The sequence below is a fragment of the Bos indicus genome, chromosome 7 (assembly GCF_029378745.1).
Source record: "Bos indicus isolate NIAB-ARS_2022 breed Sahiwal x Tharparkar chromosome 7, NIAB-ARS_B.indTharparkar_mat_pri_1.0, whole genome shotgun sequence".
In the NCBI taxonomy this organism is placed as follows: domain Eukaryota; kingdom Metazoa; phylum Chordata; class Mammalia; order Artiodactyla; family Bovidae; genus Bos; species Bos indicus.
The window spans coordinates 71,711,341-71,735,800 of record NC_091766.1 but is presented as its reverse complement, the minus strand read 5'-3'; the positions used below and the strand labels follow the sequence as shown (position 1 = coordinate 71,735,800).

General features: G+C 45.9%; 1 protein-coding gene and 2 non-coding genes across 3 annotated transcripts; 1 reads left to right on the top strand and 2 right to left on the bottom strand.

The window, feature by feature from the left end:
- The first annotated feature begins 1,038 nt into the window (after positions 1–1,038).
- C1QTNF2 (C1q and TNF related 2) lies at positions 1,039–23,388 on the top strand. The gene is made up of 3 exons (XM_070793946.1): positions 1,039–1,141; positions 19,814–20,066; positions 22,620–23,388. Exons 2-3 carry the CDS (start codon positions 19,823–19,825, stop codon positions 23,231–23,233), a joined length of 858 nt encoding a protein of 285 aa, XP_070650047.1. The 5' UTR covers positions 1,039–1,141; positions 19,814–19,822; the 3' UTR covers positions 23,234–23,388.
- Positions 12,642–12,744, bottom strand: LOC139184340 (U6 spliceosomal RNA). Its single transcript, XR_011567917.1, has one exon. It is a non-coding gene; the product is annotated as a U6 spliceosomal RNA (small nuclear RNA).
- On the bottom strand, positions 15,139–15,211 carry TRNAG-CCC (transfer RNA glycine (anticodon CCC)). Its single transcript has one exon. It is a non-coding gene; the product is annotated as a tRNA-Gly (tRNA).
- Positions 23,389–24,460: the final 1,072 nt, after the last annotated feature.

The window sequence follows — 24,460 nt, the reverse complement described above, 5'->3', positions numbered from 1 at the left end:
GGTGGAACCAGCATGAGAATTTGAATACATATCTGCATTCAAATAAACCCTGGGTCATATACCATCTGTTCATCAGATGCTCTGGCAGCCAAGTGAAATACTGGTAGCTAATGAAAGAGAGCAGGGGAAGGCATAGGGAGAAGCAAAAGCCAGGCCTCTAATCACTTTTTTTTCCTCTGGTGTCTGCTTGCTACCTAAACATGGTCACCCTGCCCATCTAGGGGCTGGAGTCCTCCAGCAGGGGCATGTCTCTCAAGGACCTGAGGCTAAGCCAGATAGTTAGTGAGGCCAGTGAAGCCTCATCCTCTGGGGAGGAGGGAGAATGAGGGTGGGGTCACAGGGGCCCCCAACCATTATTATGTATGTGCGCACAGTCACATCTGGACAAAACCCACACCAAGGTACATTTACATATAAACACTGCACAAACAGGTGCCACACAGTATCATACACATACACATTGATAAGCACTTATTGCCTACTCATACACACATTTAAACGTGCACCCAACATAGAAATCCAAACACTAGTGTGTACATACCGCAACTGAAGTACACTTCTGTTGCACACCAAGCTGCAAGCTTGGATATATGCATGTGATGTGCAGACATAGCCCTAATGTATATTTGGACACATGCTCTTATGCACACACACACATACAGCTAAACACATACACGTAATTCATAATCTCTCTCAACCACCCTTACATTCAGTACACATAGAAAGGTACTCTTTTATAAGCTGTCACGTCCACAGTACTCCTAGATTCACAGTGAGATGCATGCTCACACACAGGCCTCATTAGACATGTGCCACATACCCACACCCTTGCAAACGCCTGGATAAGGATCACTCTTCTGCACAGAAATCTTCAAATGCACTGACAAGTTCTACGCACAGAACGATCCATCGACACAATCAAGTTGTCACAGGAGCTGAAAGGTTTTTCCAACCAAAGCCCAAGAGCGCGCGGCCGCTCTGCGGGCCGGCCCACGTGACCGGGTGGAAAAGTCTCCCGCCCATGACGGGATGGGAAAAGTATGCCTGGGGCGGGCGCCGGCTGAGCTGCAGCAGCGGGAGGCGGGACGGCCCAGAGCTTCGTGGCTGCAGACGCCCCTGGACGTGGCCGGCGGCGGTGAGGGTAAGTGTCCACACGCGGTCCGCCCAGCCCGCACCTCCGCCGCCCTCCGGCAGGGACATTAAGTGCGGGCAGGGATGGGGAGAATACGCAGTGACTGCGGGGATAGGAAGTACGAGGGAGGGAACCGCCAACAGCCCCTTTTCGCAGGCCGGGCAACCCCCGGATTCCTGGCTCTCGTCCTCTGCCTTATAAATTACAACATGAATTGACATTTACTGAGCGCTTACAGAACCTGTGGCAGGATCTGTGCTCAGTGGTTTTCTTGATAGTAATGGTAATAGCTCGACCGTTTGTGGAGCGCTTATTTTATGCCAGGCCCTGCCAGCATCATTTCCATGACAACACGTTATGCCCACCTGCAGAAGGGGCACCGGGTTCAGAGACAATAACGACTTGCTCAAGTTACACAGCTAGTCGTTGGTGGTAAAAGGATTTGAACCCTGGTAAGTCTGAACCCAATACCTGAGCTAACGACCATAGTTACCTATCAAGTGCATTATTTCATTGATTCTTGACATTGCATTAATTAAATATATCATACAGATGGGCAAGCTGAGATATGCAACCAGCAAGCTGAGATATGCACTCAGTTCTTCACTACGCTCTTCACTCTCCCTCCCCACTGCCTCTCTCCAAGCCTTGTCTTATTTACTTTGTTCTTATTTCTCCATCCCCACTGCCACTGCCCCTTTCTGGGACTGCTCCTCTCAACTAAACAGCGGCACTGCCCCCCCGCAGCCTCGCAGCTCAGGTCAGTCCTTTGCACAACCTCAGTGCAATTCTCCTCTCCCTTTGACTGAAAAACTCCCCTGTGTGGAATCCTTCAAGGGTCCCCTCCTTAGACTTGCCATCTCCCAGGGACCCCACTGAACCAGCAGCAACTGTCCTATATCTGTCAACCCAAAGCTGATGCTCAGTTAGCATTGTTCAAAATCCTCTCTGTTCCTCCATTCTGCCCTCCCACCTACACAGCTCTCCTCTGATTCATTCTGTTGTCTGGTAATCATATCCATTACGTCCACTTTCAACTGCCCCTCTGCAACCCCTCCACACTTCTCACACCCTCCCTACTGCCCTTCATGCTAATACATCCAGTGCAACACACGCTTCCTTTCTCGCCAGATGTCTGACTTCTCCACATTCCCTAGCAAGGACACAACCTTGCCTATCTTCCAATCCTCAAGCCTTAGGGTTACCTTTTGTTTTAAATGACACAAAACTAACAACATTTATCTTAAGAAATTCACACAGTATATAAAGGTGAAAACTGAAAAGTAAAAACCCACATACTCTTTCCCAATTCTGGGAGGTAAGCCCTTTAACAAGATGTGTGTCCTTGCAGAAATTTCATTATATATATAAAATCTGTCTATATATACATACATATAGATATACATCTCTATTTATCTCTTGTTTAACTCAAAGAAAAGGCATATTTGATATCCCCTGCTGCAACTTGCTTTTTCATCTTTCTGTATCTGCATATACTTTGTTCCTGTGTATAGTGTGGCATTACACAAATGAATTTTCTTTCACAAGTCTGGGGCATCTTGAAAGCCACTCGCCTCCATCAGATATTCAGCGAATTCCCCCAGGAAGTTACTTCTTTCTCTGCACATCCCTCCATTCTTCCCTGTCTTGCTGTTCCTCCTCTCATCTTCACCTGCAGACTGGACATAGATGACTGGACCTTCTCTGCCACAGTCCCAGGCTCTGATGCTTTCTACTCCCAAATGCTCATTATGGGCAGCACAGTCCCTGTGTTACTCATAGCTTCCCCCACTTTCCCCCAGGTCAAAGGCCTGCCAAGTTGGCACTGCCTCCGTGAGATAAACTGCTGCATAAGTCAGATTTCTGTTAATCAAGTTCTAATCTAGGTTTCACTTGTGAAGGGAATCCTATGCCAAATATTTTTTCAAGAAAATAATCTTCCTTTGGACTTGTGCATTGCTGTAACTGGCTTATACCACACACACACACACACACACACACACACACACACACACACACACACACACACACACAGCTGTCCAGTTAGTTAAGGCTTGGGTTCTGTCCCAGCTTTGACCTGGGAAAAATGAGTTCACTTTTCTGAGCTCTGTATTCTTTCCTGCCTATGGGAATGACAGAACCAGCCTCTTAGAAGTTTGGGGGAAATGAAAGGAGAAAATGAACACGAGAGCTTTGAAATAGAAACACACAACTTATATGGAGAACACATATGGAGAATACCCTCTTCCTCTAGATCGGGGGTTGCAAACTCATATGCCAACAGGGACCATGCATGATACGTAAGTGAACAGGATGCATAGCATTTAGGAGTGGTGAGGACTGGACACTGAAGAACGTAGGTCCTTGGTATTAGTTTGCTAGGGCTGTCTTAGCAAAGTAACACAACTGGATGGCTTAAACAACAAAAATGTATTTTCTCACAGTTCTGGAAACTAGAAGTCTATGATTAAGGTGATCGCAGATTTGATTTCTTCCAAGGCCTCTCTCCTTGGCTTGCAGATGCCTACCTTTTGACTGTGACCTCGCATGGTCATCCCTTGGTCTGGGTGTTGTGTCCTAACCTCCTTTTATTATAAAGATATTAGTCATATTGGATTAGGACTCATCGATATGACTTTGACATTAATTACCTCTTTAAAGATCCTGTCTCTAAGTACAGTCCCACTCTGGGATTCCAGGGGTTAAGACTTCAACACATGAATTTTGGAGAAACACAGTTCAGCCATAATACCTTGTCCAAGAGGCAGTCAGTTGGTGCCCTGCCAGAATGTTGCCAGGTCCTTCAGATCCTGAAAAACAGCTGGAAATCTTTTTTTGTTTCAAACTAGTTTATTTAGGCGTTCCATTTTCAGTCCTCAATAGATTTTGTGTATTTCTCATATACTTCTTCACTCATTAGTTCATCTATTTCTAAAGGGTTATGGAGTGTCATCTTGATCAGCCAACCATCTTCATAACAAGTTTTGTTAACAAGTCCTGGATTTGCTGCTAGAGCTTCATTAATTTCAGTTACTTCTCCTGATAGAAGAGAAAAGAGTTCCCTAACAGCTTTCACAATTTCTAAAGCACCAAATTCCTGGTTTTTTCAGTTTTGTCCCCAATTCAGGCAGACTACAATAAACTCCCAAAACTTCCTGTGCAAAACTGCTGATTGCCACTGATCCAACACCATTTTTCTGTTGTTACCCATTCATGTTTTTCTATGAATTTCCACACTGTCTTCAGAGCGGGGTCCCCAGGACCATGGTCGGCAGGGCACGTTGGGTGCAGAGATGGTGCGCAGGCAACGGACCACAGCCTGAACACTCCGCACCGGCTGCTCACAGCGCCACGTTTGCAGGGCTGCCTGGAAATCTTTTTTTTAACTGAAATACAACTGACTTAGGATATTAGTTTCAAATGTCTAACACAGTGATTCAATATTTTTACCACTACAAAATAATCACAATAAGTCTAGTTATCATGTTACTATAAAGTTTATTACAATGTTATTGACTATGTTCCCTAGGCTGCACGTTACATTTCTGTGACTTATTTATTGTGTAACTGGAATTTTTTATCTCTTACTCTCCTTCACCTATTTCAGCCATGTCTCCTCTGCCCCCCCCCAGCAAACATGTTTGTTCTCTGTGTCTATGACTCTGTTTCTGTTTTGTTATGTTTTTCTTTTCTTTTTTAGATTCCACGTGTAAGTGAAAATCATATGGTATTTGATTTTCTTCTCTGGCTTATTTCTTGTGAAATAAAATCCTCTGTGTTCATTCTAGGTCTATCTATGTTGTCACAAATGTCAAGATTTCATTCTTTTTCATGGCTGGTAATATTCTATATCTTCTTTATCCATTTATCTATCAATGGACACTTAGGTTGCTTCCATATTTTGGCTATTGTAAATAGTGCTACAGTGAACCTAAGGGTACACATATCTTTTCAAATTGGTGCTTTTGTTCTCTTCAGATAAATACCTAGAAGTACAATTTCTGGATCATATGGAAGTTCCACTTTTAATTTTATTAGGAACCTCCTTACTGTTATCCACAGTGGCCGCACCAATTTACATCCCTGTCCACAATGTACAAGGGTTCCCTTTTCTCCCCATTCTGTCCAATATTTACATGTTGTCTTTTTGATAACTGCCATTCTGGCAACTGTGAGATGATATTGTGGCTTAGATGTGCATTTCTTTGATGATTAGTGATATTGAGCATCATCATGTGTCTATTGGCCATCTTTGGAAAAATGTCCATTCAGGTCCTCTGTTCATTTTTCATCAGGTTTGTTTTTGTTAGCGTGTTTGTTTTGCTGCTGAGTTGTACGAGTTCTTTGTATACTGTGGATATTAACCCTTTATCAGATATATTGTTTGCAAATATTTTCTCTTGTTCAGTTGGTTGTCTTTTCATTTTGTTGATAGTTTCCTTTGCTATGCAGAAGCTTTTTAATTTGATGTAGTACTATTTGTTTATTTTTACTTTTGTTGCCTGTGGCTGAAGAGACACACTAAAAAAATTATTGCTCAGAGTGATGTCAAAAAGCATACTACCTATGTTTTCTTCTAGGAGTCTTATGATTGCAAGTCCCACATTTAAGTCTTTAATCAATTTTGAGTTTATTTTTGTATATAGTATGTGAAAGTGGTTCAGTTTCTCAACATCAAGTTTGAAGAGGCTGTCTTTGTCTCATTATATGTTCTTGCCTCCTTGGTCATAGATTAATTGACCATACAAGTATGGGTTTATTTCTGGGCTCTTTATTCTGTTCCATTAATCTAAGTGTCTGTTTTTGTGCCAGAGCCACACTGCAGCTTTGTAGTATTGTTTGCAATCAGGGAGCATGATACCTTCAGCTTTGTTCTCCTTTTTCAAGATTGTTTTGTCTATTTGGGGTCTTTTGTGTTTCCATGCAAATATTAGAATCATTTGTTCTAATTCTGTGAAAAATGCCATTAGTATTTTGATAGAGATTGCACTGAACCTGTAGATTACCTTGGGTAGTATAGTCATCTTAACAATATTAATTATTTTATCCATGAGCACTATATATCTTTCCATCTGTTTCTGTCATCTTTAATTTCTTTCATCAAAGTCTTATAGTTTTCTAAGTACAAGCCTTTTACCTCCTTGGTTAGATATGTTCTGTATTTTACTTTGAAATCTTGATTTTAACATAAAATCTCCCAAATTTTATATTGGCAACAATTTCAAATTGTTTATTTAAAAATAAATAAATGAATGAATGAAAGCACAGTGCAGTCTGTGGTTTGCATAAGGCCATTGATAAGCCAGTTGGTCACCTCTTGTCTAGATTATAACTTCATCAGTGGCAGGACCATCTTCCACAGCTCTCAGCCGGAAGTCCTTGCACATTGCAATCTCAACAAAAAGCTGATCATTGAATGACTAAATTGCAATTTTAGATCCTTGTTTAAAGTAGGGTACACCCATAGAAATCCTGCACCTTTGCATTCATGCCATGCCATAAAACCCCCTCAACTGTTACAACTGCCTTCAATGCTGTTTATCCCAAAGCTCACAACTGTTCAACTCCTCACAAGGTCACTGTTCTCACCATTTTACAGATGAGGAAACAGCAGACCCAGGTCTGCTCGTTTATCCTTCTCCCATTATCTCTCTCATTGTCTTCAAATTTTATCATTATATCAGAATAATACCATTATTAATATTACTGAGGGTTTATTGTGAGCTATTCACTGAATGATCCTATTTAATATTCACAATTACTCTATAATGAGGTATGAGCAATCAAATTATTCATGGAGACATTCCTAAAGTCCTCAAATAATTCAAACTGATGTAACTCAATACTCACCTGCTGAAGGATGACAGGTATTTCTGCTTACCCATTAGAATTTCTGCTCACCTATTAGAATATCCTTGCAAGGTTCTTAACAAATTTTCACATATAAAGTAAAACAATAAATATTTTTATACCATGCTTTTTTTCAAATTTACTAATTCAAATAAGACCATACACATAGCTTTTTCTATTTCACAGACAAGAAAACTGAGAGCTTAAATAACGTAACAGAGGTCAAACAGCTAGAAAATGACTGTTAACCACTTCTTAACCACCAGTTCAGCCATGTGCTCTCAAAGGCTAGCATTGTGTCACACCTTTAAAGTTACCCTGAATGCCCATCATGGCCTGACTGGAAGTGAGTTCCTGGAAAACAGCAAGCCCAAGGAAGTCAAGGAAAACAGTTTTTTCTCCCGAACCCCTCAGAGTACAGACTTTGTTCCTCTCCCTTAGTTCCTGAATCCTCAAACATAGTCCCTTCCATATTGTTCCAAGGGATCAACTAGTTCCCAAATTGCCTTCCCCTGCCTCTGTGTGGTCCTGGATGCTCCTCAAGGGAGCCTAGATCAAAGAGAAAGGAGGAGCAAGGCTTGTTTCTCGCCTGGTCGCATAGGTATGCCAGTGGGACCCTCAGTATAACCCGACCATGTGCCCTATAAGGGAAGCACCCACATCTTTTCATCTTCAGATCCCCAATGTCTAGGCTCCAACGCAATAAGAATAAGCCACACCATTAGGCATCCTTTCCAAGAAACAGTACCAAGTATCTGCATACATGATAGCCCATTTAGTCCTCCTGTCAGTTAATGAGATCAACACTCTGACTGATTCCCCTATTTCTGTTCCGTGGAGCCTGAACCTGCCAGATGGATCAGGGGTAGGGGACCAAGCCAGACACCCCCGTTCTTCCCTCTTGATGGAATGGCAGGAGTGAAGGCCAAGCCTCCATAGGACTCTCCTTTGGTAGCAAGAAACAGAAAAACAAACTATCTCACCTGAAAATGGATAATTTTTAGGAGAATACAGAGGCTCCAGGTGAAATGCCACAGGACTCGTGGAGGAGGTGAGGGTAATTTTTGGTTGATTCAGTTTCTGTTGGTGACAATTTTAAACAAGGTCTGAATTTTTGTATCATGTTTCAACTCCATCATCAAAAAAAAAAAAAAAAAAATCCATCACCTTGTTTGCTTTTCAGAAGGACAGAATAGGCAATGCTTTTATATCTCTTCCCCTATCCCAGGCCTTACTCTAGGAAAGTTAAATCCTTATAAAAACCTTCTAAGGTAGGTACCATTATTATCATCCCCATTTTGGAGTGGGGAGGAGGATGAGGGAGGGAGCATAAGTAACATGCAGAAGGACCCACAGCTAGTGGCCAGTGCTGCAAGTGTGAAATACACACTGGGCCTCAAAGACTTAGTGGTAATTAAAGAATGTAAAATGCCTCAACAACTTTTACACTGACTACATGTTGAAATGATGGTATTTGAGATATATGGGGCTAAATACCATGAAAATTAATTTCATCTTCTTCTTTTTATCTTTCTCACCTGGCGGTGAAACCAATTAAAAAGACACATGTGACTCATATCCTCCTCCTATTGGGCAGCCCTTTGGAAGGCCACTTGGAGGGCAGAACTCAGTAGAAGCTGAACACTTTCGGGCCTTCTCGCCCGTCCTCACACCCTATACATCAGCTGCCTGCTTCTCTCCCTACGGTCTTTGGTCTCCAGGGCAGAGAAAGCCGTGGGTAGCACTGAAACCAGACGGCTTTGGCTTCAGCCGCCTCAGAGTCTGACTCCAACAGCTGAGGTCCCATGTGAAGCAGCCTCGGGCCCAGAGAGCGGGCTGCACGCCCACCACATGTCACGTGCATTGGTGTGTAAGAGATTGGCTCTATCTGTCAGAGACTAGAACTTGGTGGCATACTGCAGTGCCCGCCAGGCTGACTTTCGATGTGCAGTCAGAGTTCCAGCTGAGGCAAATCTCGCGATATCTGGCTCCTAAGCCTCGTTAGGTCACGCTTTGTGGCTGGATCCTTTTTATTCTCTGCTGCTGCTGCTAAGTCGCTTTAGTTGTGTACGACTCTGTGCTAGACTGAGCCAAAAACGGGCAGAGGGTGGGAGGAAAAAGCCGCAGATCAGATATTTTCGGAGGTCTCCTGGCAAGTGGGCCCCATGACTTTTAATCCTTTGTGTTTAGACTCGGTGCTGCAGTGTTTCCACATGGGCATCCGTCTCCAGATACGAGGAAAAAGAGACCTCGTTCCGTGAGCCCTGTGGGAGGATCGGCAGCCAGCTCCTCTCTCTTCCCATCGGGCCTCTCTTCAGCTTCTCAGAGAAGCTGTTTCCAATTTGCTTCTTGGAATTCAGGGAGGGCATGGGATGTTTTTCATCATGGAATTTTCACTCCCATCAAAGCGAATTTTCAGCGAGCAAGCCCCACCCCATTCCCACCACCAGCCCTCATCTTTCAACTGCAAACACAGTGAGAATTGCCTGGCCGGGTCAGAGTCAGGTGTCCTCCCCTGAATCGTTCCCGGGGCTTCTGCTGGGAGGTCAGGATGGTGCTGCTGTTAGTTCCGCTGCAGTTGGTGGCAGTTACTGTTTTAAACAAGGCTCTAACTTTTGTATCATGATTTGCTTTCAACTTTGGTTATCTTATTAAATTCTCAGAAGAACCTTGTAAGGCAGCCAGGGTGAGGGTTGTGATGTCCATCTTACAGGTGAGGAAGTGGAGGCCCAACTAAGAGGAAATGACTTTCCCAAAGCCACATGGCCAGTGAGTTACAAAACTAGGACGGGCACCCACCTCTTCTGAATCCAAGACCAGTGGTCTCCTTGGGTTTCCCTCAGTAGCCAAGTGTGGCTTTGTCATCCTTTTGCTCCTGTTGCTCTTTTATTACATACGAGTGACTATTTCATTCAAGGCTGTTGAACAGCTGAGCTGAGCTCTGGGCACTGGTGACATAACAGAGAGCAAGATAGGCAGGGCCTCTATATTCCTGGACCTTCCACTCTAGGGGGAAGACAGAGCAGAAAGTTAATGAGCCAAGAAACAAAAAATACATAATCACAACTTGGGCCAAGTGCTTTGGAAGGAAGAGCAGGGTGGTCTGAGCAAACAGGCAGGGGTGGGCCTCTCTGAAGAGGCGTGAGCCCTGAGACGTGAAGCATGAGGCAGGCAGCTATCTGAAGGCTTCCAAGGGAAGGCAGTTAGGCAGAGTTCAGAGTTCTCTTCAGCTGCTGAACTTTTCACTGTGTCACACTTGGGGCTAGACGCTTTGAATACATTAGCTATTATTCTTGGGCAAACTCCATGAGTTGAGTATACTGTTATTCCCTTTGGATAGTTGAGGAAACTAAGTGACTGCTTCCTATAGCTACTAGCACTGAGTGAAACACCACCACCACCTGTCAGTGTGACCTGGTATCTAACAGGTCAAATTTATTTGAGCACAATTTATATCTTCCAGTCTCCAAGGAAGATTGTGCGAAACTAAGACTCAGCAGCCTCAAGGCCCGGACAAGTGTCTCTGGAGTTTGCACTGGCAGCCACATTCAGGTAGAGGCAGCGAGAGACCCATGTCCCCGCTGCTGGCCCTTCTCAGGTCACTATGTGAATAGAGGGCCCTTGGGAATGAAGCAGGGGTTGTGTCCTGAGGACCATGAACAAGAGCAGGGAGGAGGTCCTGACGGTGGACCTCAGGCCGAGGCCCTTTAGCTCCTACTGTTTTCCTAGAACACATGGCTTTATGATTCATTAACTACTTAACTGAGAGATGAGGAACCCAGGGACTGAGCAAATTAAAACCAGACTGAAGAACTTCATCCAAGTTCAGCACCTGATGATTCCATTTTAGGGGCTGAACCAACTAATATTGTTTTCCCTTCGGCAGGAAAATTACCATGCAGCCTTCCCTGTTCAACTCACACTACCAAGGACAATTTAGGAACTAAGAGAGTTTTTTTTTTTTAAAGATGAGGAAGGGGACTTCCCTGGTGGTCCAGTGGCTAAGCTCCACACTCCAAATGCAGGGTCCCTGGATTCAATCCCTGGTCAGGGAACTAGATCCCGCATGCTGCAACTAAGACCCAATGTGGCCAAATAAATAAGCAAATAAAAGATAAGGAAGGACCAATACTTTTTTTTCTTATCAGTTGAACAGATATTTATGGAGGATCTGCCGTGTATAAAATATTCTGCAAGCCTTCTCCCCAGAGGAGGGGTGGAGCCCTGTGCTCTATGAGGTGAAAAAGAAGGTGGTGGAACAGAGCTTGCAGACCAAGGGGTGGGTTAGAGCTTGGCCTGAAGGGGAGGGGAGTGTAGGAAGAGAGGGGACTAGCCTGAGTTAGGATGGAAGCAGGGGGCCATTTCCTTTAGGTCTGCATCAGGGGTTCCAATATTTGCTCTTTGCAGCCACTGGAGTGAGACTGTCTAGAAAGTGAAGTGGCTGAGCTACTTTTGTAAATGATCCCTCTGGCTTGGGCAGGCAAATGGCCATCAGGGGAGCAAGAGACCTGGGCAGAGGCGCTTGCCAGCTGTAAGCCAGGAATGAGCTGATGGTGTTTGGGGGAGGTGCTTTGTGCACCCTCATCTCTTGGTTCAGCCCCTGGGAACATCCCATTGACATTCCAAAGGGGCATCCCAATGGTGGGATGTCAGGGCTCAGAAGACTGCTCCTAATCACCTTGGCTAAGCCACGTACGGGCCTCTCAGAAGACAGGAGTTTCCCGCAAATGTCGATCTCAAATATCCTGAGGGAGAAAAAGCATCACTTTTACATGTTCCAAATCACGTATTTTATATATGTGTGTATGTTTGGCATGTGTGTCTGTGTTTGAAATGATATAATAAAAAGATATCAAAGAAATTTCTCTATTGCTGTGCGTGGCTTTGGCCTGTGTTTGCTATGATTTGGGATATTTAGGAAGAAAAATCCAAGAAATGCTGACTTAATGGAAAGCATTTGGGCATTAGGGTCAGCCAAACCCAAATTCAAATATAACTTCTGCCACGAACTAGTTGTATAAACACGAGCAAATTCGCCTCTCTGAGTTCAGTTTCCTCTTCTATAAATCAGAGAGGGAGAAAAAAGAAATAGCAGAGAAGGAAACAAGGTGTAGTACATTACACATCGTCTCCAGAGCCCGTCAGACTTGGGTTCAAATATTCTCCCCAGAACTCAAATTGTGTGATTTGGGGTAAATCATTTCATTTCTCAGAGCCTCTATTTCTTCTGATGAAAAGTGAGACAGTAAGTTTACTGCTTTGTAGGGCTTATTGTAAACTTCAAATAAAATAATCCCAGTAAAGAGCTTTGCACAGTGCCAGGAACTTTTTAGGTGTCCAGTTAAGTCAGTTTGCCTATGTCTCAGTTTCCCTCTCTGTAACCAATCAGGTTGAATTGGATGGTCCCTTGGGGCTCTCCTCAAGTTTGTAATTCTAAATTTTTAAAATATATTTATGTTTAATTTGAGGATAACTGCTTTACAATGTTGTGTTAGTTTCTGCCATACATCAACATGAATCAGCCATAGGTACACATATGTCCCCTCCCTCTTGAACCTCCCTCCCACCTCCCACCCCATCCCTCCCCTCTAGCTTGTCACAGAGCACTGGGTTGAGCTCCCTGTGTCATATAGTAAATTCCCGCTGGCTATATATTTTTAAAAATAGGGAACACTTCATAGATTTGCATGTCATCCTTGTGCAAGGGCCATGCTAATCTTCTCCCTATAGTTCCAATTTTAGTATATTTGCTGCCAAAGCGAGCACCTATATTTATTTTAAAAACTCAGCAAGAGTTCACTTGTCTGGATGCCTGGGCACTTGTCCATTCTCCAGGCACTTACCCCTAGTTTTTTCACCACTGTGGTGTGGAGAGTAGGCTGGGAGCAGGGCTGTGTAGAGCTGGTTGTTTTGGAGGTGCCCCAGAGGAAAGGAACCTCTCCTCTCCTTCCCTCTGGGTTTGGAGTCAGAACCTAGTCTCCCCGCCTCTATTTCCAAAACAGTTGCTGGCTGGAGCTGCAGGAACCTTCAGGCTCCAGCTCAGAGAAATCCCTTCCTCCCTTCGAGTTCCAGAGCCCCACGCCTCCACCCAGCCCCTGGGGCCTGCCCTGGGCCAGCTTCACTGAGCCAGATCCCCTGCTGTCCACAGAGGCTGGAGAGCACAGACCTTGCTCCCTCTTGCCAGGCTTGTGTGTCCAGAGTAGAGATGAGAAGCAAGAGGGGAGCCAACCCAAAGCACAGGGTTCCCCTTTCACCTTTCTCTGTCTCCTCTTGCCTTCTCTCTTTCCTGCCTGTATTGCAGACTCTCATCTGCCTGGAAGACTTGCTCCCACCTGCTTCCTTCCTTCTTTCCTCCTTCCCTCGTCCAAAATATTTGCAGGTTGTAACTTTCCAAATTATTTCAAATCTGCTTTGAGAAGTGGGTTTCTCTTCTGGGGTCCCAGATGTGTCCCAGCTCACAAGTAACACTAAGACTAGTTTTGCAAGACTCTCGTCAAGCAGACAAGGGAAAGAGATGGAGATTCCTGGAGCCTGGGGAATCTAGGACACAGTTTTCCAAAAGTACATCAAACATGTAAGCTTCCACCCCGTTTCCTAAGTCTGCCTCCCATCTCTACCAGTAACTACACAGCCCATGTTGAGCACAGGAGACACCAGAAGACAGCAGCTTAATTAAACTGCCCCTTAATTTTTGCCTCCCTCTGCTCTTTTACAGGGATTTCCCTATAGCTCAGATGGTAAGGAATCTGCCTGCAATGCAGGAGACCCAGGTTTAATCCGTGGGTCAGGGAGATGCTCTGGAAAAGGAAATGGCAACCCACTCCAGTATTCTTAGGTACTATAAAGCTCCTCTATAGGGTTCCCCGGTGGCACTAGTGGTAAAGAACCCGCCTAGCAATCCAGGAGACATAAGAGTTTGATCCCCAGGGTCGGAAGATCCCTTGGAGGATGGCATGGCAACCCACTCGAGTATTCTTGCCTGAAGACTCCCATGGACAGAGGAGCATGAAGGGCTCCAGTCCACAGGATCGAAGAGTCAGACACAACTGAAATAACTTAGCATGCATGCCCCTTTATAATTTAGCCAGTGAAGGTGTTGCAGAAACCAGCACTCGAGAAACCAAGCACCACACTTGGAAAGTTGGAGAACTCAGGTTTATCATGCTGGAGGGTCCAGAGGAGTTAACACTCCAAGCTCTGAGCCCTGAACAAAGGGGTTACAGAGGTTTTTAATACATGGACAGGCGTGATTAAGCAGGTTTTCGGGTTTGCAGGGGTTAGGGCGACGGCAAAGAGCAGGACAAGGGTGAGTGAGATAAGCTCCAGTTCCTAGTATTGTGAGTCCCCACTTTCTGAGACCTACATGATCTAGACTTTGCAAGGAGCAAGTTGAGTTACAGAGGCAGAAGGAGAAGGAGGTAAAATTTTAACTTTTCCTCTTCAAGGTGCTCCCCCTGGCAGTCTACTCCCAGGTAATCTGCTCTTCAATCATCATTCAAAAGTGAGGCTTCCTCCTGTCCCGCAGTGGAGCTGTGATGCTGGCTGGGACACCTTAGCTCACCTCTTTCCAGATTGAAGGAAGGAGCAGAAGAAGCACTAATTAGACAGATGGTTCCTGTTTCATGGCTGAGACAGGGCTAAGCTCCCCTGGACCCGGCAGACACAGATGATGTCTCTTTCTTGGGTGTACCTTCTTGGGCGTTCCCAAGTTAAGCCCTCTGACTGTAACAACTGTGAAGCAGTCCGTCACACTTTCATTTTGCAGGCAAGTCCAGGCTTCTTATTTTTAGATAACCCTGCATGATTATCCCTGCTGGGCCTCTCACTTCCTGTCCTGGTCCCTCTGGCCCAGGCTGGCTCCTACTGCAGAATGTCTGGTACCTTCTGTGTACCAAGGAGGGTGAGAAGGCAGTCTGCTCCCTCCCTGTGCCCCAGAGAGCTCTCTTCCTCCTTCCATTTGGCAGGCAGCTACTCTCCCAGCGGCCAACTTGGCATGCAGTCCTCGATGCATGTCCACAGCTCTCCCCCTCCCAGACTCAAGAGTGGCACTTTAAAAAATATATATTTACTTATTTGGTTGTTCCAGGTCTTTGTTGTGGCTTTCGAGATCTTTAGTTGCAGTATGTGAACTCTTAGCTGCAGCATGTGGGATCTAGTTCCCTGACCAGGGATCCAACCTGGGCCCTCTGCATTGGGAGAACAGTATCTTAGCCACTAGACCACCAGGGAATTCCCAAAGCTTGCCTTTTAAAATCCAAGAGTGCCCAGAGTCATGGAATGAGCTCTCAAAACTGTTCCTTTGGATTTCCCTGTGGTTCAGTGGTTAAGAATCTGCTTGTCAATGCAGGGGTCACGGGTTTGATCCCTGGCTCAGGAATATCCCTCATGCCATGCGGCAGCTAAGCTCCTGCACCACAGCTACTGAGCATGAACTCTAGAGCCACAACTCCTGAACCTGCTCCGCAACAAGAAAAGTCATCACAATGAGAAGCCTGTGAACTGCAGTTAGAGAGTAGTCCCAGCTCGCTGTGACTACAGTAAGCCTGTGCATAGCAATGAAGACCCAGTGCAGCCAAAAATAAGTAAATAAATAAAAAGAAAGAAAAAGAACTTTAAAAACAAAACAACAAAAAAGGCTCCTCCTTTGTCAGTTCTTCACTTTGGCCTGACCCCCCGATTGAGCATACAATATGTCCTCGCATATGTCCTGGTGCCCAGATGAAAATATGGATTTTTAACACTCTTTCTATCACCTACTAAGTCTTTCTTTGCATCGTCTCCAAATGACTAGATCCCCAGAGCTAACTTGTGCCCTTGTTGAGTCCCTTTCCTCACATCGAGCCACAGGCCTTCCTTGCACCCCAGCAGATGCTCTATCCCAGGGTGTCTGGCACCATAGTCCTGTCTGGGGGTCTCCAAGGTTTCCAAATTGCACAAAATTTCATAAGAATGAGTGTGCACTGCCACAGATGACAGTGTTCTTCATTGAAAAGGGATATTAGGAAGGGGTATGGAGACATGAAAGATATACTGTCAGCAAACTGAAATCTTTTTTCTTTACTTAATTAGGATTACAGAAATTGAAAAGATAATAACTTTGTTACTACATGTTATTTAAGGCAAGTTAGGTTCTAAGTGTCTGGTTCTAAATCATCTCTCCCTGGCCAGGGACGCTTCTTCTCTGAGGTCCAGAGAAGGAAAGTGACTGGTGCAAAGTCACCAGGTTGGTGAGCACAGAGCTGAAACTAGAGCAGCTCCCCGAGTTCCAGCACCATCTCCACTCCTCTTCCCGGCAGGGGAGGCCTGGTCGTCTCTCCTCTTCATGTGTTCCCAGGGTTAAAGATTTGGAGGGGCCAGGAGGAGGGGCAGAGTCAGCCTAGGTCCAGAGCAAGCGCAGAGGTCTGGACAGGCTCCCAGGCCCCAGGCAATGCAGGATGCGAAGGGAGACTGAGGGCCCAGGAGGGAAGTGTGAGCCTTGACGGTGAGACCTGAGCAGTGTTTCAACTTTACTGCCAGCCCTATGGCTGCAGGAAGCCCTCTCATGCTTGAAGGCTCTGATGAAGTGGTCGAAGTTTATGTGGGAACAGAGAAGCCAGCAAGGCTTCGCATCTGTTAAGAGAGGGCAGAGTGGAGTCTCAGAGTCTCAGTCAGCATCAGAGGTGAAAGGACCTTAGAAATCATCTAGTCTGTATGTGTGCTAAGTTGCTTTAGTTGTGTCCAACTCTTGTGACCCCCACCATGGACTGTAGCCTGTCAGACTCCTTGGTCCAAGGGATTCTCCAGGAAAGAATACTGGAGTGGGTTGCCGTGCCTTCCTCCAGAGAATTGTCCTGACCAGGGATCAAACCTGTGTTTCTGGTGTCTCCTGCCTTGGCAGGTGGGTTATTTACCACTAGCGCCACCTGGGAAGCCCAAGTTGCAGTCAAATGGGTCCCTGGACCACCACCTTCAGCATGCCTCAAAGTACCTCAAATCCTCCAGCCCCAACACAGACCTACTGAACCATAAACTCTGGGGGTTGGGCCCAGAAATCTGGGCTTAGACAAGCCCTCCAGTTGAATCTGATGCACACTCAACCCCTTATTTTTAGTAGATTTTTTTTAAATGTTTTATTTTTATTTTTGGCTGTGCTGAGTCTTCATTGCTGAGTGTGGACTTTCTCTAGTTGCGCCTTTTGAAGTGTGTCCCTATGAGAAAAGACCCTGGGACCAAGGACAATTTTATTTCAGAGAGATGCACTGAGTTCTGGGTCTTCCTCAGTGATTAAAGCATGAAGGCCTAAAGATAGATGGTGTTTGCCGAGTCACACAGGAAGAGGAAGAGCCGGTCCCCCAGGGTGTCTGGGAAGGTCACCTCCTTGGTACACAGGCTTCGCATTTTCTGGCTTATCATGTTTTCGAACATGGGATCTAGGGTGTGCTGGCTTCAGTACCTATGGCACGTGGGCTCAGTAGTTTCTGCTCGAAAGCTCTAGAGCCCAGTCTCAGTAGCTGTGGCCCACGGGCTTAGTTACCCTATGGCATGTAGAGTCTTCCTAGACCAAGGATTGAACCCACATCCCCTGCTTTGGCAGGCGGACTCTTAACCACTGGACCACCAGGGAAGTCCTCCAATCCCTTATGTTTCAGGGCATAGAAACTGAGGCCCAGAGAGGGAAAAGGGCTTACCTAAATTTACAAAGCCAGCTACCACTTCAGAGCCCATCCTAGAGGCAGAAAGTCTTGCTTAGAATATTCTCCCTCCTAGGGACAATATTTCATTCCTAGGAGAGAAGCTATTCATTGCAAAGTGACTGAGTCAGTTTGTCGCAAGATCTTGAACAAGTGGCTTATTTCTGCTCTGGGCCTTTGCTTTGGCATCTTCCCGGACAGGGGCTGGGGTAGATAATCTCTGGTCATGTAACACTCTGGTCTCTGGTATGATCATGTCGCCACTGTCCCAGCCTTAAGAACATGGCGTGAAATTAAGACTTATTGAGACTTGCAAAATGTCCCCCAAAATTACATCCCACACTTCTTATCCAGGAAGCTACTGTAGGAGAGTGAAAAAAATAAAATAAAAGGAAGGCATGGATTTGTAAAGTGAAGTGAAGTCGCTTAGTGGTGTCCAACTCTTTGCAACCCCATGGACTGCAGCCTATCAGGCTCCTCAATGCATGGGATTCTCCAGCAGGAATACTGGAGTGGGTTGCCATTTCCTTCTCCAGGAGATCTTCCCAACCCAGGGATTGAACCCAGGTCTCCCACATTGTAGGCAGACACTTTACCGTCTGAGCCACCAGGGAAGTCCAAAGCAGAAGATAAAACACAGGAGACAAAGAGAATCACCATGATGGTTATAAAGGAAAATCCTGGGCTGTAAAGTGTGTACACAAGTTAGAACGGGAGGAGGGAGGGCTCTGGGACTTACGTCTTCAGGAAAATAAATGGGAGAGGTAAATTATCTGATATATTTGATAATGTACAAATCAGTGATGTAGAAAACTAAGCAAATAAAATTATTAATATCTCCAGTAAGAAAAGTGTATATAACAAAGGAAGTATAATTATAGTACGGTGCTTAGCTTAGCAGTAAATAATAGTTATAATACTTAAAGGAGTGAATTTTGGTTTAGTCAAAAACTATGTTTAAACAGCATAAGGGAGAAAACAGGGTGATGCAAGAGGGCTGAATCCTTATCTTGAGTGATGCAAGAGGGCTGAATCCTCATCTGTCATAATAGGAATTCAAAAGGCAATGTCTGAAATTGATGGGACCTGCCTGGTGGTTCAGTGACTGGGACTCTGAGCTTTCACTGCATGGGGCACAGGTTCAATCCCTGGTGAGGGAACTAGAATCCTGCATGCTGTATAGCACAGTACAAAAAAAGAAAGAAAGAAAACAAACATCTTTAAAACAGATAAAAATAAGCTACGTAAGCATATTATCTTTTAATGTCACTTCCAGAAGAAATAGCCAAAAGAGTTTGGGGGAGGGGAGGGGGTTGATGTGGAGGATGGGTAGTGCTGAAGATCACACACGGTTTTTCATTATAAGCTTTATGTTATTACTTGACTTTATAACAATGTGAGTATATCATTTTTATTATTCTTTAAATGAAAACAAAAACAGTGTAGCCTGGAGCAAAGCACACGAGCTCTGGATCTTCATGGCCTCATTCAAATCCCAGCCTTGCCACAATAATTGCCTGCCTTAGTCACCCTGTGAACTTCTCTGAGCTCCCTTTCCTCCTCATATCTATTTGGTTAGGATGCTATGAGATTAAGTAATGTGTGGAAAGCTTCTGGCCCAGGCCTGGTACACAGGGAGCCCTCAGCAGAAGAGGTGTGCCCATCGTCTGCCAGTGCTGCTCAGGCTTGCGGCACCAACACTCAGAACTGATGCCTCACTTCTCACCTGCTAATGTGCTGCCCCGAATCCTCTAGCATAGTTACAAATCACCACCAGCAGTCTGAAGTATCTCTGCCCTTGTTACTTTCCATTCAGGCCACGTATTTGAATGAAACCATGGATCGAGTCTCTCCATCCACAGCTTGTCCCCATCAGTGGTCACTGGGCTCAGTCCCGCCACTCCAAAGCATGAGCATGTGAGGAGGAGTGCCTCCCCAATCCAGGACCCCTCCAAAGTGTATTCTGAGTCCATGACTCAGCTCATTGAGAGACGTCCGGGTGTGGGAACACTGTCCGGCTACTTGCGTGTGATGTGAGAGAGAGGGAGGAGCAGAAGTATAACCATGTCTCTCCCAGGTGCCCTCTCCTTCTCTGGACGGCTGACCTCCAGTTAGGTCCATGGCCAGACTCACCTACTCACAGCTCTCTTGCCTCCCACAGGTGGCCACCATGATCCCCTGGGTGCTCCTGGCCTGTGCCCTTCCTTGTGCGGCCGACCCACTGCTGGCTGCCTTTGCCCGTAGAGACTTCCAGAAGGGCTCCCCTCAACTCATCTGCAGCATGCCTGGCCCCCAGGGTCCACCCGGCCCCCCAGGAGCCCCAGGGCCCTCAGGAATGGTGGGAAGAATGGGCTTTCCAGGCAGAGATGGCCAGGATGGCCAGGACGGGGACCGAGGGGAGACCGGAGAGGAAGGTAAGAAGCCCAGTCCCTGTCCCTCCTGTTCCCACCCGTTAATAACATCTGACTCAAAAGGGGTTTGCAAAGTTATGAAAACTAATATATATGAATCTTATTTCCTTATAAACCAAACTAATGTCTCCTTGAAAAACAGAGTAGGAATTATCTGGCAGTCCAGTGTTTAGGACTTTCCACTTCAGGGGGCACGAGTTCAATCCCTGGTTGGGGAACTAAGATCCCATACATGGCACAGCACGGCCAAAAAAATTTTTTTTAATTAAAAAAAAAAAGTGTATTCTCTGGAAAGGAACAGTGAGTCTCAAATTTCCTGTCCCTGCCCCTGCTGCACTGTTGATTTGCTCAGTGACTTTAAGCAAGTCTCCTGAAATAGTACTCAGAACTCGCTAGGTTGCAAGAAACAGAAACCCAATTTAAATAAATAAATAAATAAAAGTTTAAAAAGAAACCCAACTTATAGCCCCAAATGGAATTTATTGGCTCATACAACTAGAAAGTCCAAGAGCCAAGCTTCAGGAATAGCTGCATCCAGGAGCTCAAATATTGTCAAGGCTTTGCTTCTCTGTATATTAGCTTGGTTCTCACAAAGGTTGGAATTTATGAAATGCCCACTTGATCCATAGAGCAGTTCTCAGGATGACTGATTCTTCTTGATCACATATTCATTCTGAACCAATCACTTTGACCATAGAGGTGAGGTACCACCATTCGCCAGGACTGGGTCTAATGCCCACCCCTGGGTGTGAGTGTGCCTTGTGTGTGTGGTGAGGGCAGTTGATCACTGTGATTGACAGCCTCACTAGGACCACATTAAGCAGTGAACAGCAGTTTTCCAAAGGAAGGGGTGCCAGGCAGACAACAGACCCACTGGAGACTGCCCACTCCACCGCAGCGTCCTCCTGTCATCCCACAAAGGTTAGCACTGTCAGCCGGTTAATGCATGTCTTTCCTGGTCCCTTTCTGTGTATTTACATATATGTATACTAATACCAAATGTTGCCAAGTACTTAGCATAAGCAATCTGAACATCTGAAAACTAGATGTTCAGTGAGAAAATGCTGTTTGGGAATTTATTTCCCAATTACTTAAAATAGGAAAAATTTAAATGCATTACACATTAACCCAAAACTCTAAATCACACACACACAAAAAGGCCTGCATATATACATATGAGAAGCAAAGCACCTTGTTAGGATGTAAAATATCTGCAGCATTACTTGCTGATCACCCAGTTCATAGGGTGGTTAACGGACCCTTGCTTTGTGAGCAGTGATGCTAAGACACTGCTTACACCTAGCAACCTCCAGCCGCAGGCTCCTTAATTGACATCCAGCATGTTTCCCTGATGGCTCAGCGGGTAAGAATACACTGGCAATGCAGGAGACACAGGAGACCCAGATTCAACCCCTGGATTGGGAAGATCCCCTGAGGAGGGTCTGGGAACTCACTCTAGTATTCTTGCCTAGAGAAGCCCCATGGACAGAGGAGCCTGGCAGGCTACAGTGCAAAGGGTCGCAAAGAGTCAGACATGACTAAGCATGAACATGCTTTCCAAAACATCTGCCCACCCCCCAGCTCTGCCAGCCTGCCAACAGTTTCAATTAACCATTGTGTTTGGATATGACTCCAGTTACCCGTACGTTTTGTTTAAAATGTAAAATGTTGTATTGAGTTTGGGGGACATAAATACAAGTGTTTTTATATAATCATCAGCCAAAAATACTGTGTTGAGAGAAATGCACATTATTAGAATATGGGAATTAAAAACCCAGAGGTGTTCTGCAGGCAACATTACCATGGAAATGTTCTGCAGGATACACCAAGTGTATACATCTAGCGAATGGTTACTAGGTGCCAGGCACTCAAATGTGCAAATGGGCATTGTGGTTTCCTTTGAATAAAAAAGAGTTTCTGCCACCTTCTTTTTCCACTTAACAGTATATTTTAGAGAAGTTTTCATATGGTATGTGTAAATCTGTGTCATTTTTTTTAAAACTCTGTAAAAAATTATACAGATAATTGCATATAAGGGATGGACCATAATTTTTCTCATCTCCCTTTGGATAAGCATTTAATTGTTCTTAGTTTTTGTTATTGTAAGCAATACTGCTGTAAAAACCCGTGCCCCCATGGGCAGGGATCTCAGGCACTGGTCAAGGATTTCACTAAGGTCAATGCTTTGAAGTCAAGAGGCTTCTTACAATTCTTGTCTCAACCCATTATTAGCACAGCCTGGGGAAGGGCTGACCTGGCAGACGAACCAGACTCTTCCTTCAAAGGCAGGACAAGGGAAGGGCATGAATTGTGACAAGTTATCTTTGCCCCAATCCACATGATTCTGGAAGGCACATGTTACCATTCCCACTTTCCAGATAAGATGGGAGAAATGCCCCTGGTAATGTCGTGATTTGCATCCATTTCTGTGTGACTGCACAGACTGTGTTCTTTCCTTTACCCAAAGCCTTGTGTTCCAAGGATGGAAAGCCAGAGCGAGCCCTCTGCCTAGTTCTCTGCGGTCCCCTCCATGACACCAGCTGTTCTGTCTTCCAGGTTCACCTGGCCGGACAGGTAACCGGGGGAAGCCAGGCCCGAAGGGCAAAGCTGGGGCCATTGGGCGGGCCGGCCCACGTGGCCCCAAAGGGGTCAGCGGTGCCCCGGGCAAGCACGGCACACCTGGCAAGAAGGGGCCCAAGGGCAAGAAGGGGGAGCCAGGCCTCCCGGGGCCCTGCAGCTGCGGCAGCAGCCACGCCAAGTCGGCCTTCTCCGTGGCAGTGACCAAGAGCTATCCGCGGGAGCGGCTGCCCATCAAATTCGACAAGATACTAATGAACGAGGGCGGACACTACAACGCTTCCAGTGGCAAGTTCGTCTGTGGCGTGCCGGGCATCTACTACTTCACCTACGACATCACGCTGGCCAACAAGCACCTGGCCATCGGCCTGGTGCACAACGGCCAGTATCGCATCCGGACCTTCGACGCCAACACGGGCAACCACGACGTGGCCTCGGGCTCCACCATCCTGGCGCTCAGGCAGGGGGACGAGGTCTGGCTGCAGATCTTCTACTCTGAGCAGAATGGGCTCTTTTACGACCCATACTGGACTGACAGCCTCTTCACGGGCTTCCTCATCTATGCCGACCAGGACAACCCCAGTGAGGTGTAGACGGGACAGTGCTGGGTCTCCCAGCTGCTCCTGGACTTGGGCTTCCAGCACAAGACCCCTAAACTGTTGGGAGCTGGAAGTCAGGAGCATCTAACCTCAGGCCAACCTCCTCCACCCGTTTTTCCTCCATCATTAAATCCAAGCTTTTTAATTCATTCTTCCATCTATCCATTTGCTAATTTTCTTAATAGGCACGATGTGAAAGGCACTGTGCTACACTCCAGAAGGTACCTCAGTGAACAAGACAGAGCAAGGTTCTCTCCTCATGGGGCTTACATTCTAACGGGAGAAACAATTTACAAACAAAACAACAAATAGTGTAATTATTGTACCAGGATGGGAAGGCACGTGCCGCGGTGGAGAGTCATAGAACAGGAGACAGGGAAGTGGGTGAAATTATTTTTTTAAAGATATTGTCTTTTGGGGTTTATTTACATAAAACCTGGGCTTCCCTGGTGGCTCAGGCAGTAAAGAATCTGCCTGCAATGCAGGGGACCCGGGTTTGATCCCTAGGTCGGGAAGATCCCCTGGAGGAGAGTATGGCAACCCCCTCCAGTATTCTTGCCTGGAGAATCCCATGGACAGAGGAGCCTGGCAGGCTACAGTCCATGGGGTCACAAAGAGTTGGACATGACTGAAGCGACTTAGCATGCACATAAAGTCTACAAATCTTAAATGGACAGCTCAGTGAATTTTCATGTATTTGCACACCTTGTCACCTTTGTGTAGAACAAGTACAGAATATCACCAGCTCCCCAACTCCTCAAGGCAATCTGAAGTCCCCTCCACATCAGTACATAAAGAGGTTAATTTTAAAGCTGGGCCCCGAAACTCGAGCTATAGCAAGACAAAAGGGGAGAGGGTTGTACTGGCAGAAGGAGCAGCCCCACTGCAGGAAAGAGCTTGGCCTATCCGAGGAACCAGCTGAAGGCCAGAGGGATGAGTGAGTGAGAAAGGAGACAAGGACAAGAGATGCAAAGCCAGAAATTTATTCAGAACCTCACAGGCCACGGCAAAGAGTTCATTCTACAGTCAGATAGGGATGACCTTGAGTCTGTTCCAGGCATGACTCAAGTCAACATCATACTTAAGTGCTTCTTTATCAGTTACAAATCGGCCCCAGGCCCACTTCTCCCTCAGTGGGGTACATAGGGTACGCCAGCCTGCCTGAGAACCACCGGGCAGACGTGAGGAGCCTATAGACGAATCTTGCCCCCGGACCAGGGG

Excerpts from the sequence above, each read along its gene's own strand:
- C1QTNF2 (XM_070793946.1), top strand. The coding sequence starts at position 19,823 with ATGATCCCCTGGGTGCTCCTGGCCTGTGCCCTTCCTTGTGCGGCCGAC. Across the intron at positions 20,067-22,619 it reads AGGGGAGACCGGAGAGGAAG|GTTCACCTGGCCGGACAGGT; the intron begins GTAAGAAGCCCA and ends TCTGTCTTCCAG.